This window comes from Thrips palmi, unplaced genomic scaffold, assembly GCF_012932325.1.
Source record: "Thrips palmi isolate BJ-2018 unplaced genomic scaffold, TpBJ-2018v1 HiC_scaffold_18, whole genome shotgun sequence".
Lineage (NCBI taxonomy): Eukaryota > Metazoa > Arthropoda > Insecta > Thysanoptera > Thripidae > Thrips > Thrips palmi.
Genome location: NW_023144627.1, coordinates 9,500,238 through 9,521,438, shown reverse-complemented (window position 1 = coordinate 9,521,438; position 21,201 = coordinate 9,500,238). Strand labels below are relative to the sequence as shown.

General features: G+C 57.3%; 2 protein-coding genes across 2 annotated transcripts in view; one reads left to right on the top strand and one right to left on the bottom strand.

The window, feature by feature from the left end:
* The window catches only part of LOC117644689 (fork head domain-containing protein FD4-like), a 66,111-nt gene extending 55,082 nt beyond the window's left edge, over window positions 1-11,029 (top strand). The window contains exon 6 of the mRNA XM_034384301.1: window positions 10,907-11,029. Coding sequence (XP_034240192.1) covers window positions 10,907-11,029 — 123 coding nt within the window. The remainder of the gene's footprint in view (window positions 1-10,906) is intronic.
* Window positions 11,030-13,636: 2,607 nt separating this feature from the next.
* Window positions 13,637-18,625, bottom strand: LOC117644688 (fork head domain-containing protein FD4-like; the record flags this gene model as incomplete). Its single annotated transcript, XM_034384300.1, has 2 exons — window positions 18,505-18,625; window positions 13,637-14,117 (listed from the first exon to the last, which is right to left on the bottom strand). A coding segment is annotated over exon 2 (387 nt), but the record flags the coding sequence as incomplete, so codon positions are not given.
* Between the last annotated feature and the right edge of the window lie 2,576 nt (window positions 18,626-21,201).

The window sequence follows — 21,201 nt, the reverse complement described above, 5'->3', positions numbered from 1 at the left end:
CTTTTACTGCCCGTTTTAATTTACATTGGAATGACCCGGCCGGCTCGGGCAATACGACTTGAAAGCGTTTTCGGAAAACTGGGCCGAGGTGAGGCTGGGTTACATTTTGACGAGTCCCCGACAAACCATTTCTGGTGGATTCGTGTCGTTGCAGTTGCAGTTAACGTCGTTTAAGAAAACAGGTTTTCGAAGAAAATTCAACAGATTAATTTGTAGAGTGTAGCATTTTTTTTTTTCAGTGATTTTTTCCAACCGTTGACCTTCCTTAAACAAACCTGAGCAGATTTCGAAAAAAGTTTTCAGCTGTAGGCCTGCCAAAAAAACTCTGAGGGAAAGAGGCCACTTGTTAATTTAAGAATACCTGCGTTTTCCTCATTGACACGCTGTTCTGTTTGCGTTGCCGCCGATTGGACGAGCCAAGTCCCTCCCGACTGGAATTTCGAATTTCCCGGTTCCATTCCGCGCGTGTCCCTGGCACGTGTCGGACATGTTGAAATTCCTTGACTAATCCCCGGACATTGGCATCACATAAATAACGCATCGGCTGGCCTTCGCTTCGCGTTGCTTCGCGATGCTTCGCGTCTCGCGGTTCGTCCGGACATTCTTGCATTCTTTCCCCCAGACCCTTGCCGGACCTGGCCGCGCCGCCACCCACACTGCGAAAAGTCCCTTCGAACAAACAGGTCGGACACTGTAAAAACTGGATTTCAGCAGCCTATTTTGAGTAAGAATTGTGTTTTGGGTCTAGGATTTCTTGCATTCATGGAACTGTGTCATCACTTTCTGGGCGGCACAAATTGCGCTGCAAGGACGAAATTGAACCAACCGTCCAGGATTTCCACACCTGAATCGGAAACCCAAGGGGAAATAACTCCAGCCAAATTCGTACACTGAAATTTATCAAACTTGTACAATTCACTGAAATTCATTAAAATTCATCAAAATTCAATTGAAATTCATCGAATTTTGATAGAAATTTGACTGAAATTCTAAAATTCCGAAATTTCAAAACTGAAATTCAACTGAAATTCAACTGAAATTCATCGAAATTCGACTGAAGTTCATTGGAATTGTACACCAAAACTCACAGTGATTTCCCCTTGCGGAAACCAAACAAGCCCACTAGCATAACTTGCCGGCGAGGTTTTAAGCAAACAAGGACGTGACACGGCAGTGGCGCGTCCGGCCGGGGCACTAGAAGGACCGCTCGCTACTCAACACAGGTCCTTTATGGATGGACGGGTATGGAAATGTCGCACGGAGGATTGGACAGTAATCCGGTGCTTAGGCCCCAGTGACCACAGCTCCCGTAATCCGACAAGGCCGGCAAGGTGGCCTACACCGTCAGAAGGAGGGCGGCGCACAGTGGGCCAGAAGACCGGCGCAAGCGGCCAAAACTCTAGACGCGCGTTTCGAGCTCCAGAGTCGCTGAATGGGACTCGAACCGAACGTGTGACCCCACCAATGGATTGCTCCCCGAACGAGGAGTCCATTGGTGGGGTCACAAGCTCGGTTCGATTGGCGGGAATCGAAGACGACTGTGTGACCTTCCGGTCAGCGGTTGGAGCAACGAATGAAATTAATCAGCTTTTGGAGGTGGAAATGCGGCCCTCGGTGGTGCGGCATTGCTTGGGCTGCACCGTTGCTCTGCCTTCGCTCCGCCCCCATTTTTCATTCCCAATGCTTGATATGATTGCCGCCGCGCTACCACCGTTCCTCGAACCTTTCTCGGTTTGATGCGCCGACACGCATACACACCCACTGACACACACACACACTAACTCTCACACTCGAACACAGACAGTCAGATGAGAGGGACACAGCTCAGCCAATAACCCACCGTGACGCTCGGAGGGCTGCTGGGGCGGCTGCAGCACGCCGCAGCACCGTGTCTCAATGATTCTCCGTTTCCACTGTTTCTTTCGGTGTTACGATTCAATGACCGAAATGAATGAACGAATGCATCGAACAAAGCGAACAGGTGCTGCTGCCCCCGCTGGGCCCCGTCGCTCTGTCTCTGTCGCACTCACGGCGCTCTGCCTAAGGGTGCGAGAGAGACACCGTAATCGATGAACCGAATATGTGGGCGCAAGATGTCACTTTAGACATGGCCCTCTCAGTCGGCCTCGCGCGACAGAGTCAATTACGTTCTAATTTAGCTCGGGTATTTCCGGTTGGCACTGTAAAAAATTTGACGACACACTCCGCCGAGGGGGTATCAAATTTTCGAAAAACTTTTGTACCGACTAGTAAAGGCTATTGCTTTGCACAAATTTTAAATCGGGAATTTAGTTCAAACGGCAAAAATTTCTGAGTTGCTTAAATTTTTTGAAAAAATCCCACGGCTAAACACCAACGTTACGCGTTTTTACGGGGGCTGTTACAGGAATAGAAACCACTATTAACGCAAGGCGTGCCCCAATCGCCCCTCCGTTCGCGAGAAAGCTGTCTAATTCCCCAAAAGTTTTGCAAAGAGAGACGGAGCGAGAGGCCCCGGGGCTTCGATGAACACCGTCATGGTATTACACCGCTCCGAGTCCTCAGACTGGCCGGTTTTGAGTTGGTCAATTTTTTAGCCCAATCCCAACGGGGGGGGCAGCAGCCGATTCCGGGGTTTTTTGTGTTTTCTGGACGGCGGCCCCGAATGGCGCGGGAACAGACCGAAAAGCCCGGAATCAGTCCGCAAAGGGCGGGGCGCGGGCCCGTGTCGAATTATTTATATTTTTCGCCCCCCAACGCTGTCTCTCTCGCACCGATACGGGACGCCCCATGAGTGCGAGAGAGACGGAGCGAGAGGCCCCGGGGCCCGAGGACACCGTCGATGACGAAGTACACCGCTCCGCTGCCCCGTGGCTGCCCCGCCGGTTTGAGTTGGGTCGAATTGGCCATATTTATGCCCGTCCAGCAAAATCGGGGGTCCCGCAGCAGACCGATTCCGAGAGTCGTTTTCGTCGCTCTGTCTCTCCCGCACTCACGGGGCGCCCCGTATGGGCGCGAGAGAGACAGAGCGACGAGAACGCCTCTCGGAATCAGTCCGCTGACCAGACGTCCGCAGACGGGGCGACGCCTGTGTCGAATTATTTTTATATTTTTCGCCCCATTCCGTGACAGGGAGCAGCTTAGTGGACGTCGTAAACATAGGCCATCCTTACGGCTTTTCAGGGAAATGTTCGGGACGTCGCGCCGAAGGACGGCCAAGACCGGGTGACGCGACCCGCTGCCGTTTACGAGTGGATTAGGGAAACATTGAACTGCAGAGTCGTCGCTCTGTCTCTCTCGCACCCGTTACAACGCCCCAGGAGCGCGAGAGAGGCAGAGCGACGCGACGACTCTCGGACTGCTGCGCGGTCGAGGCCGGGACCCCACACGGACAGGCAAGCAGGGCAAGCGTCTCTCTGCACACTCTGTCTCTCTCGCACTCATGGGGTGTCTCATACAGGTGCGAGAGAGAGGGTGACGAAAACGACTTTCGAAATCAGTCTGCAACAGAGGGGACATGCGAAAAATTTCGCCGCCGACGGGTCGCGAACCACGGTCCCTGCAGTCGCAACCGAACACTCTTGCGAGCTCGGCCAACCGACTACAAAAGAAAAACACCCTCTACAATAAGTCTACGAAGCCTGCTTCGAAACTTCGATGTCAAAAGTGGCCTTCAGTGGCGATGAAACTCCCCTTGCTGGCTTTGAAACCTGGACACCGAAGAAAAAGAAGAGTTTCGTGGATTCGAACCCGCGACACGAACCTCAGCGCGGTATAACAACGTGCTCGGGCCGCCGAACACGCGAGCCCCGCGCTCGGCTTATTATAGTGGAGTGACAACAACAGAAAAAAAGTCCGGACTCTGATATTGAAAGCGGACCGTCGGGGTGTCGACGATAATTAACCAATTGCCTCATCAGTCGCAGCGAAAGGGCGGCCAGGCCAGCAGCGCTTTCGCTCTGTCTCTCTCGCACCGCCACGGCGCCCCGCGAGTGCGACGGAGACGGCGTCAGCCTCCGGGCGTCGACCGCCCCGCGGCCAGCCTGGGCTAGCCTGGCCCAGCCCGCACAGGACGCCTGCAAGACCGAGTCGCTCTGTCTCTCTCGCACCCCCGCGGTACCTGCGGCACGCCCCGTGAGAGCGAGAGAGACAGGAAGCTCGGGGCGCCCTGCAGGACGAGCAAGACGCCTTGATGACAGTGCGATGGCTATCTCCACGATGACAACCAAACAGCCGGCGACATTCCCGGGAAAAAGGGCCTTGATGAAGACATAGCTCGTGGAGGGGAGGGGCACTGGTGGGGGAGGGACGCGCAGTGGGCCAGAAGACCGGTGGGGGCGGTCGAAACCCCGGACGCGTTTTGATCTTAGAGTCGCTGAATGGGACTCGAACCGAACGTGTGACACCACCAATGGATTCCTCGTTCGGAGAGCATTCTATTGGTGGGGTCACACGCTCAGTTCGAGTCCCATTTAGCGACTTTGGAGCTCGAAACGCATCGAGAGTTTTGGCCGCCTGCGCCGGCTTCTGGCCCACTGTGCGGGACACCCTCAACACACTCCGCGAGGCGCGTGATCCAATCCTCCGGATCAGCCTCAAAACCGCACCGCTGGCGCGCCCTGCCGGCCCTCTCTGTCTCTCTCGCACTCGCGTCGCCTCCCGTCAGCGTGCGAGAGAGACAGAGCGACGGGCACCGCCTTCTAATCACGCGCTGTGTGTGTCAGTCTCCGTTCCAATTTCTGACGGATTTACAAGGCTGTAACAGCGACAGCGGCCGCGTCCGAAACCAAGTCTAATTATTAGTGTGCCTGCGCCGGGACGCCGTGTGGGGAGAGGCCGTCGCGGCAGATGTGTGGAGCCTGCACTGTAAGCGACTGCAGGTGTGGATGATAGCCACGGGCAGCCAGGGGCGGCGCGCAGAGAACGACCCCCGAGGGGCGTCGAAATGACGTCAGAAAATGCAGATAGAAATTATTGGACTCCTCCGTGGTGACTGCTACACGGTAAAAAGGGTTCCTGGTTTTCCTGGAACCCCCCTGGAAATAACCTAATGTCTTTACCGTAGGCTTCCTGGGAAAACCAGGTACCGGGCTCGAATAAAAAAAAAACGAGATAGAACCTTTCAGTGTCCAACCGTCGAAATGGATTATCAAAACGCGAAATTATTTGTTAATTTCATCTCTTTCTGTGAATTAATTTTTGGCGCGATTTGTGGAAAGGCGGGGCTGTTTCACAGGCCACTGGCGCCGGCTTCCCTGCGCTCCACCAAACGACCGGTCGCCCGGACGGCGCGCCGCAAGCGCGCGAGCGGCTTTGGATATGAGAATTTTTGCGTGCGTTCCAACTGGACAAGCGCCAGCCCTGCGCGCCAGCCGCGCGCGGAGAGAGTGAAGCTGTCTCTCTTGCACCCTGACGGAGCGCGCCGTGGGTGCGAGAGAGACAGAGCGAAGAAACTCTAGTCTGAATCGCTCGGCTGGTGCACGCGCTCGAAATTAGCACATCGGCCGCTACGTGCGGCTCCGCGAGCCTAACTACTATTTTTCGCCGTAATCAGGCATCGGAGACTTCAACGCGCGGCACGCCCAAAAACAACTGGAAAAGTTGTTTGGAAATGAAATTAGAAACGCGAATGCCGTCGCTTGGACTCGGACCGAACGTGTGACCCCACCAATGGATTCCTCGTTCGGAGAGCAATCCATTGGTGGGGTCACACGTTCGATTCGAGTCCTGCTTAGCGACTCTGGAGCTCAAAACGCGTCTGGAGTTTTGGCCGGCTGCGCCGGTCTTCTGGCCCACTGTGCGACGGCCCCGGTTGGGTAATTACAGTGCAGGCAGTGCGATTTCTCCACCACCGAATTTCTCATAGTGGCGGGGCGCCACTGCCGCTTCCGGCGGCCGCTAAATAAGTTTACAAATGTTGCACAGTGGCGCGGCGCAGTCGCGCTCAAATTGCCTCCGTCTCTCTCGCACCGCCGCGGGGCGCCCCGTGAGTGCGAGAGAGACGGAGCGGTTCCCTCGGCGGGGGCGTGGCGCCACGGTGGTGCACGGTGGTGGGCGCGCTAGGCCGATGGGCCGAACCCTCCGGGCCTCCGGGCCCTCCGGTACAGCGTGGCGGCGCGCTGTGTGCAGTGTGTCACGCGAACTCGAAACATAACCGAATTACTCCAGTGCCGTGCCCGGCCTGGCCCGGCCCCGCCTGGCCACCCCGCGCGCCGCCACCCTACAACGTCGTATCTCCGTCTCGCTCTCGCCGGGATGGCGGCTTCTGCTGCGGGACTTCCAGTGGCGTGGCCGAAGTAGACGTAGCGCCCCGCGTAGCCCACCCCTCGACGCGGAACTGCCCCAGGGAGTTCCCTCCCCCAACCCCTCCCCCTCCACGTGAATATTCCGAACTGTTGCCGCTCTATTTCAACAGAGAAGTAATATTCTTTTGTATTTTTGCACGTGTGACCCCGCCAAAGGATTCCTCGTTCGGAGAGCAATCAGTTGGTGGGGTCACACGTTCGGTTCGAGACCCATTTAGCGACTCTGGAGCTCAAAACGCGTCTGGAGGTTGGGCCGCCTCCACCGGTCTTCTGGCCCACTGTGCGGCGTCAAGGCTGGCCGTTGGAATGCATCGCGTCGACTCCTCAGCAGCGACTGAGATATCTCCCGGCGTCGCATAACTCATTGACACACAGCGTGCCCGCTGTCACGGCGGGAATAAAACAAATGAGCGATTTCCAATTGAATAGATTTGGTTCGACTTTGTGTCCGCGGCCCGGCGCCTAGGGCCCACCCCATCTGTGCTTAATGAGATTCTTAAAGAGTTCCTTCGGCTCGGCCGCTCTGCCGCTCGGCCATGCCCTGTGTCGGGGAGGTGTCGTGTTTATGACCGCCCCCGGCAAGGGGCCCCGCCAGCCCCGCCGAGCCCCACGCGCGCACCGGATGGCCGCAGTCCATCCCGGTCGACTCCATCACCTCCCTGACCATGTCCAGCTCGACCACAGAGGGGCCGTCCTGCGATCAGCGGATGATGCAGCGAGGGAAACACACAGTGGATTTGCCAGAAGACCGTCGGAGGCGGATAAAACTCGAGACGCGTTTGCAGCTCCAGGGTCGCTAAATGCGGGACTCGAACCGCACGTGTGAACCCACCAATGGATTGCTCTCCGAACGAGGAATCCATTGGTAGGGTCACACGTTCGGTTCGAGCACCAGAGCTCGAGACAGATCGACTTTCAGGAAGTGCAAGTGCAGGGCCCTCGACGTCAAGAGTGGAATCTCAGTTTAAATTGAAGCGGCCAGGCGGGAATGGCGCCGCACCGCGCGTATGAGGGGCGGTTAATTGGGCAGAGGGGAGGGGGGAGGGGGAGGGGTGTCAGCGCGGTTTGGGCGCGGGTCTGGCCGGGGGGAGCGGCGCACGAGCGCGCCGAAAACCGACGCACGAAAAGCCCGTCATGGCCCTGACGTGCGGCCCGCCCCCGCGCCGCCCCCGCGCCGTCCACGCCAAACAACATTTTGGGACGAATATTGGAAAGGGCCATAAATAAATATGGAGGGTGTTAAAATAGTCGATGGGGTGTGTCTCTCGCACCCACACGGCACGCACTGTGAGTGCGAGAGAGACAGAGCGAGCACCGTTCGGACACCCTGGCCGCCGAAAGTCCGCCACCCCTTCGAGACCCTCCCCGTCCGCCAGCGTCGGTGTCTCTCTCGCACCCTTGCGGGACGCCCCGTGAGTGCGAGAGAGACAGCGCGACGAACCCACTGTTGTGACGTGGGCCTGCCGCCAAAACTAAACTTTGAACAGTGGCGCGGCGGCGGAAACTCGCATCAGCGGGGCGCGCGACGTGCCGCTTCCTGGACGAGGAGAGCGCCGTCCTGCAGACCGAACCCGAGGGTCGTCGCTCTGTCTCTCTCGCACTCATGCGGCGTCCCGTACAGGTGCGAGAGAGACAGAGCGACTGTGGGTTCGCGACAAGGCGTCCGCAAATATCGAGTCGCCAAAACCCCATTCTTACGTATTCGTATTTTTTTCCTGTCCACGCGGGGAATTATGAGACAGCGAAGAATCCCGCGGAGAAGTCACACGCCGCTGAATGCTGCATGTGACTATGGCCGCGACGGGGACGTCGCGAAGGGGAGAGGCGACCTTGGAGTCAAACCGCGGCCCGGCCCGCCCCGCCCCACCCCGCCCCGCCACCGCTCTACCAACAACGCACTCGTCTGCTCAATATTCCATGGCGCCGACTTGGCAACCGGACGACGCCGAGGGTGGCCCCGCGGTGGCCCCGCGGTGGCTCGTCGGCTGTGAATCCTTTATGCTTCGAGGCCCCACCCGCTCCACCCCTTCCACCCCGTGACCCTGGCGCACAGTGGGCCAGAAGACCGATGGAGGCGGCCAAAATCCCGGACGCGTTTTGAGCTCCAGAGTCGCTAGACAGGACACGAACCGAACGTGTGACCCCACCAATGGATTCCTCGTGCGGAGAGCAATTTATTGGTGGGGTCTCACGTTCGGTTCGAGTCTCATTTAGCGACTCTGGCGCTCAAAACGCGCCACTGTTCGGTGCCGATACCCCCGACAACGCCGTCGCGCGCAAACGGGAGCGAGGAGTATCGACGAAACGGCCGGAGATTAATTGAGAAGGGTACACTGTAGAGGGATGGCGAGATGGAAAGGGGTGGTGATGGATAGCGTGATGCAGCAGTAACCCTCTCGTCGCTCTGTCTCTCTCGCACTCGTTGGGCGTGCCGCACGGGGGCGAGAGAGACAGAGCGACGAAGGGGCGCTTCGGACGCAGGCGGCAGCATCAGCACAAGCCAGTCTGATACCCCTTTCATGTTCTTTTTTTACGACGAATTTTTTGTTTCTTTTCTTCTTTGATGTCAAATCCGATAATGCCCTTCTGCGTCGACCCGAGAAGCTTCGAGTAAAGTTGACATAGCGCGGCCCAAAAAGAACACATTTTTTCACGTCCAGCGTCGCTAAGCAGGACTCGAACCAGACTCTCCGAACGAGCAATCCATTGGTGGGGTCACACGCTCGGTTCGAGTCCCATTTAGCGACTCTGCAGCTCAAAACGCGTCTAGAGTTTTGTTCGCCTCCACCGGTCTTCTGGCAAATCCACTGTGCAGGGCCACGCCGCCATGCCGTTTGAGGCCGTGCTTTACGAGTCCCGCGTCGCCGACATCAGAATCCCGAATCATCATCCGTCTCTGTCGCACTCACAGGGACGTTCCCCGGGGTGCGAAAGAGACACAGCACTATGCGCGTGTCGCGACGGGGTGCTCGCGCAAACCGCCTTGCGACAGCCCACTGCCAATAATAATGCCGCCTCGGAATTGAAACCAAAGGTGTAAAAAGGTGTAAAAAGAGGTGTGCTATACGAGCGCGATACAACATAAAAGCGCTCTTGTGTTTCGCAATGCCATTTATAATGGAATCGATGTCGCACCACTGCACTGCTTGACCCTGACACGGAACAGTGCCGCCACGCTTCTTGCCGACGGGCAAACAACAACAACAACAAGGAAAAACGAAATAGCGGTGTTGGGCCCGCGGAAAAATAAAGTCATGAATTTCTGTTTAAGATTTGGGAGCCGCTGCGCGCGCTAGCCTGTCATCACATAGTGGGCGTTTCTGGTTGGCTGCGCTCTCGCTCTACCCACGCCTCCCCCCCCTCCCCCGAGGGAAGCACGTGGGAAGCGCGGGAGGGCACTAAACTGTGGCCTAAAACACGAGTTGCCTCCGCCCGAAAATATGGGAAGCCGCGGCGCGCAGTGGGCCAGAAGGCCGGTGGAGGCGGTCAAAATCCCGGACGCGTTTTGAGCTCCAGAGTCGCTGAATGGGGCTCGAACCGAACGTGTGACCCCACCAATGGATTGCTCTCCGAACGAGGAATCCATTGGTGGGGTCACACGTTCGGTTCGAGTCCTGTTTAGCGACTCTGAAGCTCAAAACGCGTCTAGGGTTTGGGCCGCCTCCGCCGGTCTTCTGGCCCACTGCGCGGCGGCGAGATGGGCTGCCGAGCGCTTTGCTCTGGTCTCGAACGGCTGCCCACCCGGGCACACGCCCCGCCCCGACAACAACAGCAGCAAGGCGGCCAGCAACAACAACACGAAGCGTTAAATGGGCTGCCTACCTTGCGGCGCTGGTCAGCGCCAGGCGTGGCCAGGCGTCCTCGCTGCAACGGGCCGCGCAGGACTCAATATCTTGCCAGTGGCGTGGTATTTTACAAAGACATCGATCGGGCATAAGGTTCATCAACATGAAGATTTTCACTATCCGTTTTTTTTAAGCACTGCAAATATTTCTTGCGTGCTCCGATTTCTTTTGGCAGTTGTTTCCAGAGCGTGAATAATCCCTCGTCGTGCTCGCCCGCCGTTTACCTCCATTCTTTCCTCTCTTTTGCAAAAGCAGCGGCGTTTCTACGGAGGAAGCGCATCCCGTTTTCTAAACGCGCCATCACCACTACACCGGCAAAGAGCAGTGTAGTGGCCTTCATCAAAGCGGAGAAAGCCGCCGAATCCGAGTGCGTGAGAAATTTCTCGGAAAAAAGAAAACAATTATTTTGTCACTGCTCAACATCAGGCACGACCGTCGCCCTTCATTTTCACGACTCACGAAAAAAGTCGCTCGGGCCTCCCGCTTCGCCCTCCGCGGCCGTTTGGATGACCCACTTTCCAGCGGCCATAAAGTCTCCCACAGTGCAATTTGTGCTGTCCAAATCAAGATGGAATGTGATAGACTCCATTAGAATGCGTCGGATTCCGAGATAGAAGGGGAAAAGTAAGAAGCCGGCCCGCTGCGAGTTCATTATTTTGTTTCTTCGCGGGTTCCGGAGTGAAAAGTGTGTTCTTTTTCTTGTTGTTGATAGTGTTTATGAAAGTGAAATGTGGGGCAATAATCGACTTTTCTTATCATATCTGTTTTATTCCACAGTCTATTTATGACCGAGACAATAATCCCAACAACACCATTTGGTTGTTCATTAAAATAATAAATACAAACAAAGAAAAATCACAACAAAAACAAAGTACAGCCTCACCAAAATTAGCCTCTTAATAGTGGATTATCAGGTAACATGGTTCAATAGGAAGATCCCCGTCGCGTAGTCGCAACGATGTCTATGTTAAGGCCACAAGCGCACGCAATCACTTGCTATGTGTTATCTGAAAGTATTTTCATCTTCATTTACAAAAGTACAGTTTATCATAAGCTCAATTACATATTTTGTCTGCACTGAAAGTGCCACACGGGTTATCACAAGCTTAATACTTAGTTGTAACAGCCAACGACATCAATGATTCAAACTCGTAACAGAAGATAGCCAAAGCGGCACAAAAACGGTTACTGTCCAGACAGTTAAAAACAATTTTACAATATCTTGGCTCAACTGAAAAAAATGAAAAGGGTAATCCCAGCGGTGGAACAAAACAAAGCACATCGTGCCTACAGACATTCAGCTCAAAAGGAACATATTGGCCCACCAGTGGGGGGTTCTAAACGAGTATCGTATACTGATAAAAAAGGAACTATCCGTACGTCTGCCAAAACAGGGGCAACGTGAACTCTTGTCGACAGACTAAACAATCAAGGACCCGGAAACGTGTGTTCGTCCGTTTTTACCCCCAAGTCCGGAGCTAGGGTTCAAACACTGATTTGATTTTTATTTATTTTTTTGTTCTGTTTGGTCTAGATACTAAGGAAAAAGCGCAAATTGACAATATTTTTTTTGCCATTGCTCTTCAGGAAGTAGCGCTTCCTCGGAAGTAGCGCCAAACCATGCTTGAAATTGAGTTCCCTGGCCGCGCTGACACGCCGAGGGCACGCCAAGCCACGCCACGCCACGACCACGTCCCGTGAAACTCGAAAAGCCCTGATAAATGCCCGTCGCGACACGACAGTGTCTGACGCTCCGCGACACTAAAGACAAAAGAATGGGGAATGCACCGCGCTCCGTCCCTCTCGCTCCCTCGCGGCACGCCCCTCGAGTGCGAGAGAGACAGAGGCCCTCCCCCTTGTGCGATGAGAATAATGAAATAATGCAGCTTTCGAACCGCTTTCGACTGGGCGGGAACAATGCGCAGCCAGGCCAGCCAACGGCCAGCACACTGGAGGAGTTCTAGTTTTTGACGGTCTCGCCCTGCTGGGCACCCAGGGCTTCGAGTGGTTCGACTCACTGTTAAAATTAAATTGGACGCAGTGATTAATCATTCGCAGACTGGGTTTCACAGTGTAGGAAAAGTAGCACTAAATTTCTCATAGTAGCGTCACCCAGCGTTGTTTATCCCGCCGAGGCCGTCGCGGTGGGCAAAACGGGCAAAAGCACAAAATGGCGGCAAAGCGGCGACGTCCGCTCCTCTGTCTCTCTCGCACCCCGACGGGACGACCCGTGAGTGCGACAGAGACAGAGCGAGGCCGAGATCGGACCGCCGCGATCGGCCGCCCAGTGTCCACAGTGTGTCCGCAGTGTCCACACACATGTCATGGCGGGCGGCCGTTCGCGCCGCCCGGCCGGCCTATCGGATTGGCGGGTAATGACGTCACTTCGGAGGCAGTCGGCGGCCGTCCCCGTGGGACTCGGCCGGGGGGACGCCTCCGAAACGGCGTCCCGGCCGGCTAACGCGACAGAGACGCAGCGTCGGCACCGCCAGGGCACCGCGCCGCGCGGCTGCAATTTATGGGCTGAAAATGTCGCCAACGACCGGCGGGCGGCTCGGGCACCGCCGGGTGGGTCGCGCTGTCGCGACTCGCGCGCTGTGTTTGCTCGCGCAATGCGGTTACCGCTATCGCGATGCCGCGTGGCTGCAGTCAGGAGGGGCAGCCAGGGGTGTTTGTCCATGCACACGCCTCGCCAAAGTCAAGGAAAAGTCCACGGGTCCGAGAATGTCGTTGTCCACGAGAAGAGTCGACGACGCCGTCCGGGTCTTCTGGCCCGCGAGGCCCGCGAGGTCCGTGACGACGCCCCCGCGGCTAGTGCCGCTCCAGGGGCGAGCAGGACGACTCGTCCACGACGTCGACGTGCGGCGTGGCGGGCGGCGTGGCGGGGGGCTCCGGGTCGGTGATCTCCTGGACGCGCGGCAGCAGCGCGTGGTGGTCGCGGACGGCGTCCATGACGGCGTCCCTCGGGTCGTCCCTGACGGGCACCCGCATGGGGCCGAAGGGGAAGGGCAGCAGCGGGTGCGGCTTGACGAGCCCCAGGCCGAAGCCGTGCACGGCGGGCAGGTGCTTGTCGTCCCCGAGGAACGAGGGCGCGGGCGGCATGAGCAGCCCCGCGGTGGCCAGCGCCGCGGCGTAGATGGCGGCGGCGGCGGGGTGCACCAGGTACTGGTGGTGGTGAGGGTGGTGGGGGGCGGCGGGGTGGCCGCCGAACAGCGACGGGAACTGCGGCGTGAACATGGGCGGCGGCGCGGGCGGCGCGGGCGGGCAGAAGGGCGGCGGCACGCGCGGCGCGGACAGCAAGGGGTGCTGGAAGGCCGCGCGCTCCGGCCGGTCGGGCTGCGGCGCCGACGCCGCGGTCGCCGGCTCCCCGATGATCCTCTCGATGCTGAAGGAGTTCTTCCTGGGCGGCGGCTCGGACAGCGACGCCCCCACGCGGAGGTTCAGGTTGAGGTCCGGCGAGCAGGACGGCCTCGGCGACCTCGGCGTGGTGCTGCCCGGGCTGCTGGGGTGGTGCTGCAGCGCCGCCAGCTCACGCTCCAGGGCCTCCTTGTCCACCTTGGGCAGCTTGAAGCGCTTCCGGCGCCGCAGGAAACTGCCGTTCTCGAACATGTCGAGCGCCTTGGGGTGCAGCGTCCAGTAGGCGCCCTTGCCGGGCCGGTCGGGCCTGCGCGGCACCTTGATGAAGCAGTCGTTGAAGCTGAGGTTGTGGCGCAGCGAGTTCTGCCAGCGCTGCGTGTTGCGCCGGTAGTACGGGAAGCGCGTCGTGATGAAGCGGTAGATCTCGCTCAGCGGCAGCATCTTGTCCGGCGAGCTCCAGATGGCCATGGCCGTCAGCGAGATGTACGAGTAGGGAGGCTTCTGGTCGCCGTACGACTCGCGGGAAGGGCGCGGCATGGCGCCGGCACCGTCCCCGTCACGTGTCGTCCTCCGGGTCGGCCTCCGGGTCCGGGTCCCTCGGGCGCCTCGGCCCCGGCCCCATCACGGCATCCTGCAACACCAACCACAAACATCACACAGTGGGCCAGAAGACCGGCGGCGGCGGCCAAAACTCTAGACGCGTTTTCTGCTCCAGAGTCGCTAAACGGGACTCGAACCGACCGTGTGACCCCACCAATGGATTCCTCCTTCAGGGAGCAATCCGTTGGAGAGAGAGAGAGAGAGAGAGAGAGAGAGAGAGAGAGAGAGAGAGACGGGGGTGCACAGTGGCGGGTACACGAATGTGCACTACATGGCGGGGCAGGGAGTCGGTTTTGTCGCTCTCTCCCGCGCCGGTCGCCCCGCGAGTGCGAGAGAGACAGAGTCTTTGGCGGGCGCGGCGCGGCTCGGCGTGTGTCCAATCGGGTTGACATCCCCGCACGCCGCGCACGCCCGTGTTGCCGCTGCGTGTGACTAAAGTCGAATGCCGGTCAAATGGGACCGTGTTTGTGCACAGCGCTGCACACCAAATTGCGGGCAATTGAATTCAGTGAATCATCCCCCGGTGGAGTCACCCTTGGAGTCACCCTTCGTGGCGACGCCCAGCCACGCCGCTCTGACGGACAGCCGAGACGCAGCGCGACGGAAAGGACGCCGCAGTCAGATTTGAATTAAAGTCCCATTTGACGCGGGAACAGTTCCGTAACAGGGAGTTAGTTCCCCAAAGCCTCTGCTCCAAAGTCAATGAGCAGACTTTGTGAAACGACATACCAGCTATGTCTCATGACTCTTTGCAGGACCCCATTTTAATTAAATTTGTAGTATTTGCATTATTTAAAAGTTTTGTTTATGTGCTGGTGACTTACGATCATCCACCGGAAAAAAATTAATAAAAATAACTTAAGCAACAAATTTGCGAATTAAATATTTTTTTCCCCTTAGTGCGTCCCAGCACGTGTCCGAGCGTGTGAAATTCCGTTTCTGTCAACAGCGTCCTGCCCCCGCGGCGTGGCGGTGCCTTTTCTCGCTCCGTCGCTGTCGCACTCGCGAGGCGTCCCGCGAGGGTGCGAGAGAGACGGAGTGTTTGGCGGCCGCAACAGCCGCAGGTCGACACCTCAGCAAAGGGAGCCGACCCTGATCGCTGCGGCCAGTCGCTCTGTCTCTCTCGCACTCATGGGGCGGCCCGAGAGGGTGCGAGAGAGACTTGCCGCCAGGCCGCAGGCCACCGCAGCGAATAGCCAACGCTTTGACCAGAAAACCACACAAAACGATTGTGCATACGAACAAGTAGGGTGCGGCTACTGGCCTCACCTGTCTGTCTGTCTGTCTGTCCGTCTGCCTGTCTGTCTGTCCATCTCTCTGATGTAAACTTCTGCCGCTCCGTGCATGCGTCGATCCATTTATCTTTCTGTATCAATACGGACACATCCGTCCATTCTAGTCTGAGGAAGAACGGGGAAAACTGACTTTCCACGTGTGGGGGTCTGTCAAAAGGGGCTCGTGTTTTGACTCGAGTCGAACCTACGACGGTGCTGTCCCCACGAAGGGCAAGCCACTGGCACCCTCATGTGTCTCATTTGAGTTCTGGGTGATGTGAGCCTCGAAACGCGTCCAAGAAAGAGACTGCCAAAAACTGGCGTGTCTTCAGGGGGCCCGCCATGACGGGGTGCACTGTGAAATTGCGGCTGCCTTGCCGTCGGCGGCCGTCGGCCTGCACGTGCGTGGTCCCCATGGTTACGGCACGGTGGTGGTTGTCGCGTCGTTAAAACACGACATCCATTCAACTCACAGTGCCGTGCCACGCCCTGGCCATGCCTCACGCTGATTGGCCGGCCGAAGGAATTAATCATCAGCCCGGTCGTCCGCGAAACTGCATAGCCAGTCCTTTGTTGTTATTAGTGTCCCCAACCAAACATGCAAAGCCACCAACAACCACTCCCCTTCCCCTTCCCCTCCCCCGCCGCCATAAGGGGTTAATTCAGCTCGCGGGGAGGCATTCACTTCCAGTGGCGGCCCGACTTTCGAGATATCGAACGCCGTAACGAGTGTAACTATAGCACCGCCGGCTGACGACTGTCGTGGGTTCGACTCCCGCCCGAAAAACCGACACGCCTTTCACCGTTTTCGTTTCTTTTTGCTTCTTTTTTTCCTTTTTCATAATTTCCCGATGCTGCGTGTTTGTTTCGCCACTAGGCTGCTAATTACGATGCCGGGCTCGATTAGTGAAAGAAAGGCCCGACAAGGCAACAAAGGGTTGCTCTCTCTCTCTCCCTCTCTCTCTCTCTCTCTCTCTCTCTCTCTCTCTCTCTTTCTCTCTCTCTCTCTCTTTCTCTCTCTTCCTCTGCATCTGGCGGTGGCATCCGGCAGCGCGCGCGCCAAAACGCCGAAACACCAAAACGCCATCGGCGGCCAAGAACAAAAGCAGCGAGTCGCGGCCGATCTGTCCGCCGAGGAGGACGAAAATAAAGGAGCGCAACTGTCGAGGAGTCGAAGAAAGTTGCGGTGTTTTTTGTTTTTTTGAGGGCGACTGTACTGTACAGCGCACGAGTCGCTTTTGCGGTTCCTCAAATTGAATGCCGGCGCTGCAGGGCGAGGCCGGCGGGGCGCCCTGCGAGTGCGAGAGAGACAGAGAGTACGGCGTTGCCTCCCCTACTGTTTCCCTATTACGGGCGTAAATGCGGCAGCCATTGGTATTAGCAGTGCAGGAAGCGAGAGCTTTGCCGACAATTGGAGGAACAATGCGGGGGGTCGTTACGACGCCCTTTCTCCCGGCAAACGGCCGAACGCGCTGCGCCGCCTTTGAGTCGCGGTAGCCGCAGTCGTAAGGACGTCTGATTCCGGTTATTGAGAACCCGGGTTCGAAAACTGACTTTAAAAAATATTTCCCGCCAAAATTGTTAGCTTATCGATGTGTTCTGTCTCTCTCGCACGCATGCTGCAGTCCATGTGGGTGCGAGAGAGGCAGAGCGAGTCGGTACGGTTGTGAAAGACAAAACCCAATCCCACTGCCGGTGTGTGCCGACGACGCCCGCAGGCCGCAGCGGTCGGGGGGCCTTCGGGCCTTCAGCTTCAATGCCCGGGCTGTAACTTCGATTTCAATCCGATGGGACTGCGTTCGAATCCCGCCGGGGGCCGCGGCATTTCCCCCCTCTCTTTGTTCCACTCATTAGCCGTGCCGCCGCGTGACAGAGAGAGACGGAGAGAGACAGAGCGGGGCGGCGAGGCTCAAGGCTTGACCCCTGATCCGGCCGCACGGCTCGGCACGGCTCGGCACGGCCCATCAGGGGCCTAATGGGGAACCACACTGTGTGGTGCCCCCGTGGGGCCGCCAGCCCTGCCCTGCCTTGCCGTGCCGCCCGCCGGGCCCCGGGGCGTGTCGTGTCAAAGAGGCGGTTGCCTTCAGGAGCGCTATGGCGCTGTGGTTGCAGGGCCCAGTGGGGCCCAGCAGGGCCGCGGACCCGCAGGGACCGTCCCCGAAGTCTTGCTTTAATGTTTTCAAAAAGAGTGCCAAAATTTTTCAACAAAACAGGAAAAATCTAAAAAAAAAAATTGTTTTTTTTTTTTTTTAAAATTTTTTTTAATGTTGCCTCCTTTCGCTGTCATCTTAACGGAGGCAGCTCGTTTGGCGTGTCGGCCGGCACGCCACGGCACGCCGCGGCACGCCCACGTTGCGCTGAGGGTCAGCTCGGCAGCACACTGGCTGGGTAATTGCATGCTAATGAATGGATCATGATCAAACACGAGGGACAGCGCGGGCACGCCCTTGCAGTGTGGCGGCAACACTCGCGGGAAATGCAAACTGACGTCGGCACGTGCCTGCCGATTCGCGCTTTTTCAATTTGGCAAAGGTTACTCCATTTTAACTCCGAAATGGCACAGACGTTTGACGAGACATCGAACATGGAGCCAAAGCCAAGGATCCTCATGGGATTCTCGAAATAGCATGTAAAGATGACGAATTACGAATACAAGTAAGGATACTAAATTTCACCTTAATGTTGAGCCCACGCCAAAAAAAAAATATTCAATTTTACCTTTGAAAAATTGCGAAACGGGAAGGAAATTTGGCCTTAAAATGGCAATGGCATATGAAACGATGTCGCGCGTAAGATAAAAGGATACTGAATTATCTCAAAATGGCAACCAATATGTCGCACGCCAGTCACTGTGTCGTGATCCAACTTGTCACCATCTTGACTTTCACCGCGTCCCAACACTTGCTCCATTGGCTGCTGCTGCACTGTCAACACCAAAGCTACGCCCACCCACCACCGGCCGAGCCACCATGACACTCCCCACTTCGACGTCACTAACCGCAGTCTGAATTTCGACCGACACTTTTGACACTTTGGTGACCCGACACGTGGTGTTCCATTCAGAGCCTCGGACAACGGACAGCACAGCCGGTAGGTCGCCGCCGTCGACGCCACACACACAAGCACACTCACTCACACACTTACGCGGTGGCACAGTGACGGAAGCGCGGTCCAGGGGCGGTACGTCCCCACAACGTCCCCACAGTGTCCCCACAACGTCCCCACAGCGTCGACTCGGATTGACACTACTTGACACCGCTCGCTGGCGTTGCCGCTCGACGCGGACTGAGGCGGCAGGCCGGGCGGGCAGGCCGGGCGGGCCGGGCCTCACTCCGCGATGTGCCCGTCAAGGAGGGGAGCCACGCCGCCCCGGCGCGCCGCTCTGCTCCGGGAGGGACTCTGGGGTGGGGAACGAAAAAATCGCGGCACTGAAAGAGGAAACAAGAGAAAAACTGGGCGGCCGCGCGCACTCAAATGAAATTCATATCCCGGTGTGTGTGTGTGTGTGTGAGACACTGTGAGTGTGTTTGGGTGCGCGCTCTGTCTCGCTCGCTCGCCCCGCTGGTTCGGCCGGCCGCCGCGGGGAGCGCCACTGCCGAGGAGCGCTCCGCCCCGCCGCGCTCCCATTGGCTGCCGCGGCGCGGGGGGCGGGGCCTGCGCCGCCGCCGCCATCTTGGCGCGCGGCGCGCGAGCCAGCAGAGCAAGCAGAGCAAGCAGAGCCACCCCGGCGGAGGGGCGGCGGCGGCGTTGGCGCCGAGGGGGCGATGCGCCCGGCGGGGACCGTCGCTGTCTCTCTCGCACCCAGAAGGAACGCCCCGAGGGTGCGAGAGAGACAGACTCTCCGTCGAGACTGTGGCATCACCACGGGGGTCACACGAACAAACAAGGACGCGCTGTTGTCGCCAAAGTCAGACAAACATTCGTTCGCGTGGTGCACTCTTGTTGTCAGGGTCGCCAACCTCAGCTGGACTACGACTGTGCACCGAAAATCAATGGCTCCAAAGAACAAAGTCAGATTTCCAAAATGTGTCGCCATCCCTCACCTCCTCTCACCTGTCGTAGAGATGTAAAGAGGCAAGGAGGGAGGGGTGGAGGTAACGTCACAATTTTGAGATCGGACTTTGGTCTTAGGAGGCATTGAAATGTTGGATCTATGAAAACCGAAAAAGTCTTAGAACTCTTCGGTCTCGTGAGAACCGATGTGAGAGCCCCTCCCTAGAACAGCTGTTGCTAGACCACTGTATGGCAAAATTCCGATCACTTTTTACAGTGAGGTGTTCCGGCCTGGCCTTGTGAAGTGGCGCCGATTGGAGCGTGTTGCGAACGACCTCATCGACACTTGCTTCCCGTCCGACGAGGCATCCATCCTCGAACGAACGCGCTGAAGTGCGTGGGAGTGTGGGAATGCATTGCCATGGCACGAGCGAGGCTATTCGTCCGCCTCGTCTGTGCTGCACTGTGTTTCGTAGTTTCACACGTTTCCAGAAAGCAGGCGCTTTTCAGGCACTGCCTCCTCCGCAGCCGCGGCCGTTTTCACACATTTCATCGCCACTTCCCGCAGACTGATTCGTCGCTCTGTCTCTCTCGCACTCACGGGGCGAGCCGTAAAGGTGCGAGAGAGACGGAGCGTCTGCCGTACAGTGAGAGCATCCCTCACGAGGATGATGATGGCGGTCCGACTATCTCACGAAACTTTCGTGTTTATTGCAGTGTGGCGCGTCCAGCCTCCAAAAAGCAGGGAATTCCAAGCCGCCTACACTGGCACCTGTTAGTTGTGACTGAAGAGGTGCCCAGAATTCATGACAACGTTTATTAGAAGACAAAAAACCAAACGAACGCCGCTTGAGAGAAGACGCATGGGTTCCTTTCCCGGCAGTCAAATTTAAACACGAAGAGCAAAATGCACACTGTTTGCGTGTTTTATTTTTATTGTTTTTTCTGTTTTTTTTTGTTTTGTGTGGTGTTTTTCCCTTGTAGTTAAAGGGCCCATTTTTAATGGCTTTACAATCAGTAAAAACAATTTTTTGACACGGAAAATGGAAATTGCATGCCACCGAGGCGGCGGCGGCATTCCCCCGTTTCACCGGCGAGCAGTCAAAGTAGTACCTCCTGCCCTTCTCTTGTCAGAGAGAGAGAGAGGTGCCCGAAGGTCGCCCATTTTCAAACGGGTAATGCCTGGCATTGCGGTGCTCTACCGTCCTGCGCCTCCACTGTTCGCCCCTTTTGAGGACTTCCAGTGTGCGTGCCTCCGGCACTGCCAACCCTTTCCCACGCACACGTTTTGAAAACTACCGCCGCCGTCTGAGTCAGTGGATCGGACGCTTGGAAGACTTGGAAGCTGGCTGTTTTGAACGTGCATCGGAGCACGTACACTGTGCATGCCAGGCAATAACAGTGTTCCAGGCTCCTGAAGGAGTCTAGGGTGGCCGACTGCGACGTTGGCAGGCTGGGAAACGCGGGTTGCCAACTTTCCCGCGTGGTCGAGCCGACTGCGGAAGGGTAGGTTAGACACTGGTTAGCCACTGCGACGAAAACAAGCCCGTTTTAGGTTTCATTAATCAAGTGCAACCCCTTCTCCGTCGGAGGGGAGGCGAAATGGGGAGTCGCTGGGACAGAATCACGTACGTCAGACGTCACAGCAGCGGCAGATACGATGGTTTTACCAGTGGAGGACAGCGAAAGCCAAATGACTTCAACAAATGTCGCCCGCGCCGCCTGTCGCCGCGGCCACCGGTGACGTGGTCTGTCTGTCTCTGTCGCACTCATGGGGCTCGCCGTTGAGGAGCGAGAGAGACAGAGCGACGAATGGGGCGGCAGGTTGACAAATGGACGCGGTTTGCC